Genomic DNA, 13845 nt, shown 5'->3' with positions numbered 1-13845 from the left:
TTTTTTTTTTTTTTTTTTTTTTTTTTTTTTTTTTTTTTTTTTTTTTTTTTTTTTTTTTTTTTTTTTTTTTTTTTTTTTTTTTTTTTTTTTTTTTGCTATTACAAAAGTATTACCTAGCACTCTCGAGTTTCTGTGTCTAAGGACCTTCGTCCCTTCTCCTTGAGTGGTACTTAGCATTCTTCTTACCTTGGTAGTCGTAGTGCTTGTGTGGTATTGTTATTGGTTCTCAATTTTTTAAGTTTCTAATGTTCTTACTTTCTTGAGGCTCAAGTTGTAACGTGCATTCTTAAGCCCCACATAACTTATCCATAGGTTATAATAGGAAGTCATAGAGTCATAATAAGATTTTAGAGAGTTCTTGAATTTTGGATGAGAATTACTTGAGGTATTTTTGTTTATGTTTTCTTTTGGCCTCACTTGGTTTAGGTTCCAAACTTTCTCTAATCAATTTGAAATCTTGAACATATTTTCGTGTCTTTAGGAATGGGCCGGGTAAGAGGTAATAAGTCATTTGGAGCATGTTTAGACCTTGAAATGTTATAAGGAGTCCTAGGGAAATTTTGATCATTTTACCCGAATTCTTGATTTAGCAAATTAAAATGTTCCAATGAATTTCAAACTTTACAACATCATCAAACATCATAAGATAAGGTCTAATAGATTATGAACCGAAGGTAAATTACCTTAGGGACATTTTGGTCATTTTACATTGTTACTTGGTTTGGTTACTTATCCTTGCAACATACTATAATATACCCAGAATTAAAATTTCAAGGGTAGTGAAGTTCATTACTTAAATCCCAAGTAATTTGATTGGTTTAGGTCCTTAACTCTCGGTTCTTGGTGTTTTTCTTTCATAGTTCTTTAATTCATACTTAGTTTAAGGTTCATACTAGCGATTTCTGCAAGTATTTCTTAAGAAATGTCAAAGATGGCTACTTACCTGGTCGTAAACGTTTGGGACCTTTGTTCTCGAGCTTCCACTATCCGAATTACTTCAAATTTTCTTCCACATATTCCTTATTGAGTCTAGTTTCTTGAACCATAAAATTTTTCCTTACAACCAATTTGGAAGAGGGTTAAAATTGTGAAAAATCAAGAAAAGGTCAAATTTTGGTTTGACATAGCTGGTTTAGTTGAACCGGCCACGTCATCGTCTTCTTCCTCTGGACAGGAAGAAGACTTGCATTTTATGTGTGTCGCCGTCTAAAATTTTCCTTCCATAGCTCCATTTACAGCGTTTCTTCCCTGGATTTCTTCATGAAACATAAAGGTGGTGTTACAAGGAAGATCTAGGGATTGATTTCATTCCTTCTCGTAGATCCTGGCTTGAGATATTTGCTTCCAAAATTTGTCAAAAATCTGACTTCTTGCCGGAGTTCAAAACAGGGGATTCTTTATTAGGCAACTGATTCTAGGGATTTTGAAGGCCCGATTTCTTCATAGAATCTCTTCCTAATCCTTCTCTCAAGCATAAGGAATTGGTTTGGAGGAACGTCTTTGAGTGCAAGACTTTAATATTTAGAAATCGTTTTCAGTCTGCAACTCACTCGAAAATGTGAAGTTTTCTTTTCTTAGGCAGCTCGTATACAACGTTTTAGCTCTCGATTCCTTCATCAAAGTTACTCAACTTCATCCTATAAAGCTAAATGAATGTTTAATTTAAAGAGAAATGGACCATAAGGGGAATTCGATACATACCCTCAAATTCTACCCAAAACTGATTTTCTTCAATTGGGCACGTTCTTGGAATTCTTTCTCTTTGTGCTCTTTTATGAAAATACTCCTTGAAGGCATAGAAATTGATTGGGACTGGTTTCACTCAATGAATTAGCTTGTATCCTCAGATTGGATTTTCAAGTTTCCTTTGAAGTTCTTTAATGGCAGCCTCTATTGGGGGGAATAGGTTTTAGGCTCTTTTAGTGCTCGGTTCCTTCATAGAACTTGTGGGTGATTTTGTTTAGAAGTTGTAAGAACAGTTTGAAGGAAAATGATGGAGAATTGCTCTCGAATTTGGAAAAAATCAAAGAGTAGGATACCCACAATCTAAATGGCTATTACTTGTGATTAGTAGCTCAACTCAAGTCAATTCTTGTTCCATACTATTGCCCCGACTTTAGACTTTATAGGGGAAGCTTAAACCGGTGTTGAATCCTTCAAAATTGTTGTGATTTGGAGATTGAGTTTTCTAGATTGTTCGTCAGAAATATCATCTCTGATCAGCAAGCTACTGACTTCCAATTTGAATCGGCTATAAGAATCATTGTCACCCATGCAAATTGAAGGACAAGCTCTCTCGATCAAGAGTTCATAATTCACTCAGCATTAAGATCGACTCGAATATGATCATCATATGAAATATTAATCTTCTCGATTAATGGATTTATAAAAAGAGATTAAATATTTCTTAGTCTAGTCTTATACAAACTCATTGTATAGGATACCCTCACTCACATGTCTCTACCGGAACGATTTGGATCAAATCATTTATAACAATTACAAAGTGAGTCATACCAATAGTGTTACGAGGACAAGGCACCAAACCTTATCCATATACTATAGACCCTTTAGGTTATTACTTGAACACGATTCTCTCATATGACAACCACATACTGTCCGAAATTACATTAATAACCTTGGATTTTCATACCATGAATAATATTAAATTTTAAATAAAAAGTAAAAAATTATTATTAATGTGGGGACGATTGGGTGACCACGCAATCAAGTGGGGGCGGTTGGGGCGCAACCCCTAATCGTGAACTTTCCTAGCATGGTTAGGGTCTACTTGATTCATAGTTGTTAGCTGTCACCCACAGAGGACTGCTAGGAGTCATAAAGAATATGCTGCCACAGTGCACCTAGTAGACAATTCATATGGGGTGCAGGCGGTCAAAGTACTAGTCTGCATATAGTACACCGGTTACCTCATACACATGAAACTTTCCCACAAGCCCATTATAGAGCGAGTTCACTCATGTGCTACTGTGAATAATAGACTTTAAGAAATGTAAACAACCAACTAAATAATAAACTTTAAGAAATGTAAACAACAAACTAAGTACAACCTAACCCTATATTTTCTCCCCAAGTAACTTAGTTATATACTTTAGGTAGGAGTGTATAGGGCTTAGTTACGTATAAGCCTTATAGGGCTAGCATAAATGGTAAGTCATGGCATTGGCTAATGCTAAAGTCAGTCTATGACCACATAGCTTAAGGAATCATTGTAAGGATTAAGTCCGACAAGAGCCTACAAGTGAGAAACTTACTAAGTATCTCATACTCATCCCATGTTACCCAAATTTTTCAGATAAAGTGGATAGGGGAGTATGTGGAGTCGTGTAGCAGCAGGGTTTCCCTTTAGATCGAGTATTTTTTTTTATTTTCCTTTTCATTTTGATTTTTTATTTTTTTAATTGTTGTTTTTGTATATCTTTGTAAACCTTTTTTATTTGACTCTCCGGATACTATTTTGTACTCTAATTAATTTTGTATCCATTTTCAATGCATCTTTGAATTTTAAATTTCCATGTGTCTCACTTTACAAATTTAAAAATTTTATCATCCTTTTTAACCTCAAGCCTAAATGGCGATTCATGATTTGAGATATCAAAAACTAAGTCATTACATGAGTTGAAGTGCTACCTCATAATAATCTGGTGGGATAGTGTGGTGTTTGCTATTCTGAATATCATCTATGGAAGATTATCGCGAACTCTCCACAAAACCTATAGCCACCCTAGTTTAGGGGTGTGACCTCGAGTGCTTGCCAACTACTGTATCTACCTGCATGGTTCCATAGCCCCTCTAAAGACGGGTTTTACAGCATAGGGGTAAAGTATATGGTTGCCTCAACGCGCTACACTACCATATCTAAACTTGACTCGACAATTTTTTACTCCTATCATATGGCAAGGCATTGCTAGCCCGAAGGGCATACCGGAGAAGATTGGTGGTGATGGCATTAGTCTCACTATCATAGTGCTAACGACCAAGAGAGCTACTCTAGTCTTTCATGAGTGTCGTAGAGGTCTATTAGGTCTATAGGGCAGCTAGGTGGCTTAAATAGGAATTCTCGACTCCATAATACTCTATATTGACTCCTCGAGACTTAGTCTAGGAAGGTACTCAGTCTACGGGAGGCATCTTGACCTAGGTTATCGTCTAGTCTTCCTATCTCTAGTGTCATAATCCTATCTCATCACTGTAACTCTTCTCTGTAAGGAGAATATACAAATAGACACCTGGAGCTAACATAAAATGTATCATGCAAACAAACATGCTTAAGGGAGAGATAACGGTCATCAATCACTTAATCACTTAAGAACGCAAATCACAAATTCTCATCCACCTTTTTAGTACAGTGTAAAACTTGGAAGCAACATATAATTCATTATCTCATCCTAGGGAGGGAAACTTGTAATTCGTACATCATGCATGCTATTCTCATATCAACCTGTTCGTACATCAGGCTTGTATTATTAGCATATATGCTTGCTCAAGTCATCCGCTCAATAAAAATCCAAATGCTTACTTACATAGTTGGATGTGTCTTTCTAAGCTCAATTTCCTGCTGAAAAGGTGCCCAAAAGTTTTATAATTCTTCTAGTGGGACTTAATTCACACTAAACTAAAATGAGATTAGTACCAATTTCTGACTAGAAGTTGCAGTGAAAAATGGGTTTCGTTTCACCTTCTGCCTTCTCCTTCAGGATCCCTTTCCTTCTTTCTTTCTCTTTATTCTTCCTAAATGGGCTGATTAGGGCTCTTTCAGGCCCGTCGTTAGGAGAGGGTCAAAATGACCATTTTCCCATAGCTTGACTTCGGACTGATTTTCCTTATTTTTCAATATTTGTTTTATATTTTTTAGGTTCTTCTAGTTTTTCTATGCATTTTTCCTCCTATCTCAACCTCAATTTTAGTCTCTAAGGCCATCATAAAATCCAAAAAGTTTTAGAAATGATAATCAACTCATTTGGTTTAAAGTTTTAAGAACTCGGTTACAAATTTGGACTTTTCATCTTCATTTTTTGAGTTGGGCCAATTCTTTTTGCTTGATGTTCACGTTATTTATTTATTTGAATTTTAGAAAGTCAAGTGGTTATACCATATTAATAATACAATACTCAGTATACGAATAGTGAGATCATCGGTAAGACCCATAAAAGTCGACTAAAATAAGTATTAACTTTTTGTATCTAAATTCCAAAGTTAACAAAAGATTTTACCTATATTTGAATACATGAAATTAAAATAAATAATAATAATAATAAAAGTAAATGTAAAGAATTAAGGAGATTCTGGATAGGACTGTGGGCTGTCTTTTTTTTTTTTCTTTTTTTTTCTTTTTTTAATTTACTCTGTTTAGAGACAACACAGCAAAGGTCTGGTTGGAGTGGAACTTTCGGCGTCAGCATCTTAATTGGTTTTGAACCGTAAATTGCATCACCGACCGTTTATTGACCATCAATCTTACGGCGACCAAATTGCCACGTTAAACAAATTCCCATGTGAGAAACGTTGCCCTATATGGTGCTTAGTGTGAAAGTTGACTAAACGTTGCCATATCCCACTAACCTTCACATCTCCACAGATTACCAAATAAAAATAAATATAAATATAAATAAAAATAGAATAGTAATGAATATAAAATACTCTATTACTAACTTATTTGAACAAATCAAAATATTTCGTGTATATATATATATATATAAATTTACATCAAATAATTTGCACATCGAATAGCATTTTTAAACTCAATTCAACGATACATATACAAAGGTGAGGTGCAACCACGTAACCATTTCATCTTCAAACCTTAAATCCATAGTTTCAATCATAAGAGAGCGACACCATCTTATATAATTCATATCGTTTTTTAGAATGCCTTTAGTTGGATCTCATATCACATATATGCCATGAGTGAAACTACAATAATTATACCATATTTATGACTTGCCTTTACTTGAAATGTAGCCCACGGCTTAAAATATTTAGTAAGTGACCCCACTATTGAGGTTAGGAAATACAAACACCTATGCAACTCATGATCTAGAAATCTATCATTTAAAACCATCATAAGGGTGGCCTCCAATACAAAAAAAATTGGATGTATAGTACTTCTCTACACACAACCTACACGTCCGAGCATGAATCTCCAGGCGGTTCGCACCCCCCTGGATCCATCATAATCGAGTTAGTCACCCATAGCGACGTTCAGAGGTCAGCAGATCTCTGAGTGTCATGCGAGGCATGATGATGATCATCATCATAGTGTACACGTCCGTACTCATTATCATAAATGGGGAAGTATCCTAATGTATATGTACACACAAAATGCATAAGGTCCCTATAGTTTTCATCTTTAAATCATCTTCGTGACACAAACCTATACACCGTTCATATATTACTCTAAGCAACATGTAGGTCTTGGTCTTCATACACTCATCATCATTAACTTCAATTAGGGTTGTGTCTTTAGAAAAATAAATCATGGTCATAATGCATCATGTCATTCAATACATGCACATCATCGTGATGTGGAATAATGTCATGCTAAACCATCTCATCATCATACGATCTCACGTCATCGTATTAACATACATCATCATCATTATGTCATCGTCTTCATATTATCATCAAATAACGTCATTATAATATCATCATCATTATGTCATCATCATCATATAATCATCAAATAGCATCATCATAATATCATATGTCATTATTATAATTTAGTCAACACATCACAACATATAAAGCATAAATGACATGTTCAAGAACCACTAGGCACGTGGCATCATACATAAGGCAAGTCTTCCGACTGAGCTGATAGTAAGGTCACTTACTTGATTGGCCTTAGCTGAATTTCTATCTAATTCGGAACCGGCTTGCCTTCGTCCCTCGAATTCTTTTCCACTTGTATCGAGGAGCTTCAACTAGGAAGATCTCTTCTTAAAGACAATCCTTCCTTCACTAATCCAAACTCATAGAGAATTTTGACTGTGTTGTTGTATAATTGCTGAGATGTGAGGAAAACTTTTACCACAGATAGAAAGAATTGAGAGAGAGTTTTGGAGGGTGGGATTGAGAAAAGTTAAAACTTTTTGTATCTTTTGTTGGTTGTAAAAGTTGATATTGCAAATAAGGTGGTAGTTACCATTTTGAAGCTTAGTTATGGCATATCCATCTTTTTCATGCTTAATTGGCGTTGGTTCTTCCACTAAAGCTACCGCAAAATCAATAACCAAACAACACATTCCATTTTTCTTCAATCACTTGTCCGCACCTGCTTTAAGTATATTCAACCACCCTCATAAACCATATTTATCACCCTTCATACTCAAACTATATTTTTTCTCTCCTTATTTTCATTTTTTTTTTCAAATTTTTTATATTAAGCGCATATGTTTGATATAAAAAAAAAAAAAATTAGAAAGAGGGAAACAAAAGGTGAAATTGTTAGTGAGAAAAAAAAAATGTTTTGGTGGGACAAAAAATATATAAATTTTTTAAAAAACAAGCCTTAGATATGTGAATATATATATATTGATAAGAAAAATGTGAGATACTCTATCATACACGTTGTGGAAGTTGACAAAAAAAAAAAAAAAAAGAATTAAAATTGTAACAACTTTCCATTTTTTCTTGAAGGAATCTTATCTTGCACTTACTGAAACGGTTTCACATAATAAATGTTAAATGCAATTTTGTCTAAGCATATTTCGTTAAAATGGCAAGTGAATTAAATATTTCATATTATTAAAAAAAAAAAAAAAGAATAGATTCATTGTATCCTTACCTTATTTTTAAAATTATTATAAATATTAATAATATTTTACTTTTATCGGTAAAAGTTAAATTGGGAGTCCTCCTTTGGAAAAACATGAAATTCTAAATTAGGTGATATAAAAAAAGAAAAAAAAGAAAAGATGAATGCAAAAAATGTGGCACGTGTAACGCATGGACGGTGCGGTATACGAATACTGTTGGGTGTCCATGTCACGTGGTGTAAAATGTGTCCCTTTAAATAATCTGGAAATTGGCATTAAGAAAGCAAGCACACACAAGGCTCTCCTCCTCTTCATCTCTGCTCTGTACCGACCTTGGTTTGAGATCTGAGGCACCTCCAGTAATGGCGTCCTTGAGTTCTTGCGTGGTTTCTTCCCTTAAAATCCCCACACCCTCTCAAACCCACATGCTTTTGGGTTCTAAGCTCCCACAATCGCAGTCCTTCTCTGCTCAAACACTCAGATCATCATCATCATCATCATCCCGCCGAATTACCCCCAACAAATTCACCACCACAGCACTCCTCTCCAACAAAATCCAATCCAGCTCGGAGCCTGCAAAATCCAGTAACGCTCACTTCTTTATTAATTTAATTGAATAAATTCAAAAATAAAATATAATTTTTTTTCTTTTGTGTGTGTGTTCAGCAAAAGTTCAACAACTGTTCGTGTACGAGATAAACGAGCGGGACAGGGGAAGCCCAGCATTCCTAAAGCTGAGCAAGAGGGAGGAGAACGCACTGGGGGACCTTGTCCCATTCAGCAACAAGCTCTACACCGGCGACCTCCAGAAGCGCATTGGCATAACCGCCGGCCTCTGCATCCTCATCCAGCACGTTCCCGAGAAGAAAGGCGACCGCTACGAGGCCGTCTACAGCTTCTACTTTGGCGATTACGGGCACATGACGGTGCAGGGCGCTTACCTGACCTATCAAGACACCCTGTTGGCCGTCACCGGGGGAAGTGGAATTTTTGAGGGCGTGTCCGGGCAGGTCAAGTTGCATCAGATCATCTTTCCTTATAAGCTGTTTTACACCTTTTATTTGAATGGGATTGAGGATTTGCCGGCGGAGTTGAGGGGGAAGCCTGTTGCGCCCTCCGTCACCGTCGAGCCTGTGCCTGCGGCTAAGGCCTGTGACCCTTCCGCCACCATTCCTAACTATACCGATTGAGGGTTTTAGTTTAATTGAAATGAAGTTGGTGTTTTGTAATCGAAGAAGTTTGTGTGATGTCCCCCACATAATTAATAATTGCACAATAGTCCCTCCACAAATTCTTCAACCAAATGGATCTGGAGATAGCCACGGGAAAGTCTTTTTGGTATTCTTAAATGAAAAATGTCAAAATTTTCTTTTTAAATTTAAGAGGTTGATTTAACACTCCCTATATCCCTTATTCCAGTCAAATATTTTATAAAAGGGGACAAATTACCAATTCTGGAATACATCATTTATGCATGAACAAAGCGTTAGGATATTCAATTCTGGAGCAAATCATTGTTGTCTATTTCTCGGTTTTGCATTTTCCTAAAGTTCAACTATTTGTTGGAAGTCTAAAAAGCAAACCAATTTTTACATAACATCGGCAAATACGATGTTTTCACTAATGGTAAGACAACAATTTGCATTTGATATTATCAACAATTTGCATTTGATATTATGGAAGACAAGTTGGGTGTGATTTACTACACTCTTCAACTTTGAAGGTGAATGTTGGAATATATTTTATATAGTTGTAATATATTAGGATTTTTCTCTTATTTTTTACTTGTTTTCCAGATTCAGTTAACTATTTAGTTAATAATATATTTTATTTTATTTTTAAAATTCTTCAATTCCACTTTTGTTTCTCATTCTTAACATAAGTCTAAAATAATTATCCTATTTAAACGTTGTGAACAGTATGTGTGCGCGCACGTGTTACGTGTGTGTGTTGGATGATGGAAGTTCCACATCGACTAATTTAGGGTGTGATCATGGGTTTGTAAGTGAGGAATACTAACCCCATTGGTGTGAGGCCTTTTGGGGAAGCCCAAAGCAAAGCCATAAGAGCTTATGCTTAAAGTGGACAATATCATACCATTGTGGAGAGTCGTGTTCCTCTAACAGTGTGCACGTATGTGCGTACACAGGTACGGAAGATATATTTATATTAAGCAGAATAGATAATTAATAATGAAGGTCGGAAGATGTTTCCTATGAATAGATAATTGATAAGGAGAAGCTAAGTTTGCAATTCACGGTGATTTTGAAATACTGCATTAGATCATACCATTAGCATACTGGGTAGCGCTACTAAAGAAAATGAACTATTTATTCATATACATCTCAGTTTGAGGATTGTATTAAAAATTAAAATAAAATTACACGAATCTTACCTTTATAGAAATCTTGGTCCGCAAGGCTCTTAATGTTTTCCATTAATGTGAAATTCATTCACCAAATCTGAAACTTCATTCACAGATTTTTTAGCAATTGAAATTTCTCCACAATATTAACTTCTTCCAAAAACTTCGGTTATGACTCGAACATAGCGCACCATTTTTTTGGAATCTCTTGAAAGAAAATTTTTAGAGAGTTGAAAGGGAGAAGAGTTCTTCATTGTCTAAGAAAGTCTCTTGAATATTTTGAAAATTTTTAGAGAGTTGAAAGGGAGAAGAGTTCTTCATTGTCTAAGAAAGTCTCTTGAATATTTTTTTCACTTAATCCAAAGATTCCATTCCATTGTCTGCGAAAGCCTCTGGAGTTTTTTTTTTTCGCTTAACCCAAATATTCCATTTGTATATTTGTGAAATCTAGAATAATTTATTTGAANAGAAAATTTTTAGAGAGTTGAAAGGGAGAAGAGTTCTTCATTGTCTAAGAAAGTCTCTTGAATATTTTTTTCACTTAATCCAAAGATTCCATTCCATTGTCTGCGAAAGCCTCTGGAGTTTTTTTTTTCGCTTAACCCAAATATTCCATTTGTATATTTGTGAAATCTAGAATAATTTATTTGAATTTTTTTTTTCGCTTAACCCAAATATTCCATTTGTATATTTGTGAAATCTAGAATAATTTATTTGAATATCTATTATATTTACTTATATGTGTGTTATTTTAGTATTTTAGATATAAAATACAATAAATATATTTTCTTTTTTATATATAAATATATTTTCTTTTTTATATTTAATATATTTAATATATTAAATATTAATTTGAAAACAGGAAAAATTTTCTCTAAACTAAATAATCCATCTAGTGTTGCAATGCATCCCGGCCCGATTAAGGCGAGTTGAGTTGAACTTGTAAAGACATAAGCTAAACTACATTTTAAAAAAATTGTGTTTAGAACAAAACATAAATACAACACGTTTGGTTTACAAAACAAAAATAATTTTAAATAGTTGAAAAACAGTATGTTCACAAGATCGGCAACTATCCTCCACTAGCTCCTTCTTATTACCTAAAAAATATGAGAAGACTTGAATGAGTACGAAAATTCAATAGCTGTTAATCGTGTGCTTGGTATGCTAGGGTACCAACACTCTTTTTTATTATGTTTTTGTTGTCCTAAGAGAGAATATTTCCAAAACGATCACATCTAAATGGTGGTCAAAGTTCTCTATTTATAATCATTTACATCAAATAGATTACGAAAGAAATGGAAAGAGCAATAAATTGATACACAATATTAACCTATGATCAAGGAACAAATATGATATATATGGTAAACTGTAATGGAAAGCTAGTTATTCTCAATGATATGAAATATTAGCCTATAATCAAGGGTCAAATATGATACATATGATAAACCATAATGAAAGATTAAATATCATCAACACCTCCTATAAGCTGGGCGTCGGATTTGAACGAACGTGAAGCTTGGATCTGAAAAATTAAAAAAGAGGTCAATAAATACTTTTGGTGAAGATATCAACAACCTGGAGATGGGAAGGTATATACTGTGTGCGAAGTTTGCCAGTGACAACAAGTTCCCAAAGGAAATGATAATCTAATTCAATATGTTTGGCTCGTTTGTGAGAAACGGGATTTGAGCTAAAAAAAAATAGCACTTTTGTTGTCACATGAGAGAAAGGGTTGCTTTGTAATGGGGACCTTGAGGTTATGTAAAAGATGCGTAAGCCAAAGAAATTTAGCAATAGTCATGACAAGAACACGATGCTCAGATTCATAGCTGAAGCATGAGATAGTAAGTTGCTTCTTGGCACTCCAAGAAATAAGATTGTTACCAAGATAAATAGAATAGTCGAATGTAGAACGATGAGTATCAGGATAGCCAACCTAGTCAGTGTCTGAATAAGCCACTAGCGCACTAGGAATAGTGAATGGATGAAAGGTAAGGCTAAAGTGAAGTGTTCCCTTAACATAGCGAAAAATAAGCTTGATAGCAAGAAAGTGATCTACAGTAGGGGCATGCAAAAATTGTCTGACAAAATTGATAGCATGGGCAATATCTTGGCGCGTAATGGTCAAGTACTAAAAGGCACCAACAAGAGTTCGATAGAGAGTATGATTAGAGAAGGGAGAGCCATCAACAGCCAGGTGTTGAGAAACAACCATGGAGGTGTGGACTGGTTTGCTATCAAGTAACTGAGCACGAGTAAGAATATCTTGAGTATATTTTAACTAGCTAATAAAAAAATCATCAGGAATAGGTCTTCAAGACCAAAAATGTAACTAAAATAGCCCAAATTCTTGGTAGCAAACTCATAATGAAGCTCACGAGTAAAGCTGTCAAGGAGATATGAGTTTTGTTGTCGATAATAATAATGTCATCAATATAAAGAAACAGATAGATAAGGTTAAATGGCTGATGAAAGACAAAAAGAGACATTCAGCACGGCTGCAAAAAAAAAAAAAAAAAAATTGAGTGAGAGAAGAAATAAGTTGAAACATTGAAATGATGTGCGAGAAGCTTGCTTTTAAGCTATAAAGAGATTTTTTTTAATAGATAGATATGAGTGAAAAAGCGAGAGTCAATATACCAAAGAGATTATTCCATATGAACAGAACATGTTCAGTAAAAATATTATTAAGGAAAGCATTTTTGATATGAAGTTGTCGAAGAGACCATTTTTTTATGTACAATAAGAGAAAGCACAATACAGACGGTCATAGCTTTGACAACCAAACTGAAAGTGTTAGTACATTCGGAGACTAAAAATCTGGCTATAACATTTATTAAATTAGATATTAAATTAGACAGTAAGTGTTGCTGTCTTTTTTTTTATTTTATTTTTCTTTGGTAGCTGGTTTTGGGAGCTTTTGTTCTTTTATTTTCCTTTGTTTTTCTTTATTTAATTTCTTACTCCCTTCACAGAAATAAAATAAAATAATAATAAATCCTCTGACCAAAAAGGAATATGTCTTCTTTTGTCGTCTTAGGACATACCATACAAGGTGTTTTAAGACATACCATACAAAGTATATGGTCTAGTCATTTACTAATATACGTCAATAATGACATTAATTTTAGACCGCCTACTTCCCAAACTTTACATACTCAAATATAATGTTTAATTCAATAATTTGTAATATTTCATATAACAAGAACGTGTACCTTACTTTTTGATGGCTCAATTTTCGGTCGAATAGCTTTCTAAAAAAAAATTTAGTAGAAAGCATGTGAACTTGTTTTGGTTCATAGGGTTAATCTTCACTTTTAGAAGCGAAAAGTAGAATTGAGAGTCACAATTTTGAATATAAATGAATTTTAAAATTTATAACTAGTTTTACCCTCCTTCCAACAAATATTTTTGACATATTAGACGGGGATTGCATATTAACAAAGATTACAAAATTTTGTATTTTGTTTAGATGGCTTTTGACCGACACAATACCTCAGGAAGAAAGTGATTGCTTTTCTGAAGTTCATATCATGGACTTTGCGAAAAGAAAAGTGGACGGAAGATGGTCCTTTTTTTGAGTGGGTGTGTGAATACAAAAGTATCCTCAAAATTCTTCTTAACTTCAAGAATTTAAAACCAAAAACAAAACTTCAATGCTCTCCGTCCAGGAAAAGAAAAAAAAAAAAAAAAAAAAAAAAA

The 13845-nt window shown here is 34.2% G+C and overlaps 1 protein-coding gene across 1 annotated transcript; it reads left to right on the top strand.

Annotated features, from left to right (window-relative positions):
* The first annotated feature begins 8051 nt into the window (after positions 1–8051).
* LOC111445257 (allene oxide cyclase, chloroplastic-like) lies at positions 8052–9012 on the top strand. The gene is made up of 2 exons (XM_023083532.1): positions 8052–8360; positions 8442–9012. Exons 1-2 carry the CDS (start codon positions 8138–8140, stop codon positions 8963–8965), a joined length of 747 nt encoding a protein of 248 aa, XP_022939300.1. The 5' UTR covers positions 8052–8137; the 3' UTR covers positions 8966–9012.
* The last annotated feature ends 4833 nt before the right edge of the window (positions 9013–13845 follow it).

Source organism: Cucurbita moschata, unplaced genomic scaffold (genome assembly GCF_002738365.1).
Source record: "Cucurbita moschata cultivar Rifu unplaced genomic scaffold, Cmos_1.0 Cmo_Scf00007, whole genome shotgun sequence".
Lineage (NCBI taxonomy): Eukaryota > Viridiplantae > Streptophyta > Magnoliopsida > Cucurbitales > Cucurbitaceae > Cucurbita > Cucurbita moschata.
Note: the sequence above shows the minus strand (reverse complement) of the source record. Positions and strands in the feature narration are given on the sequence as shown.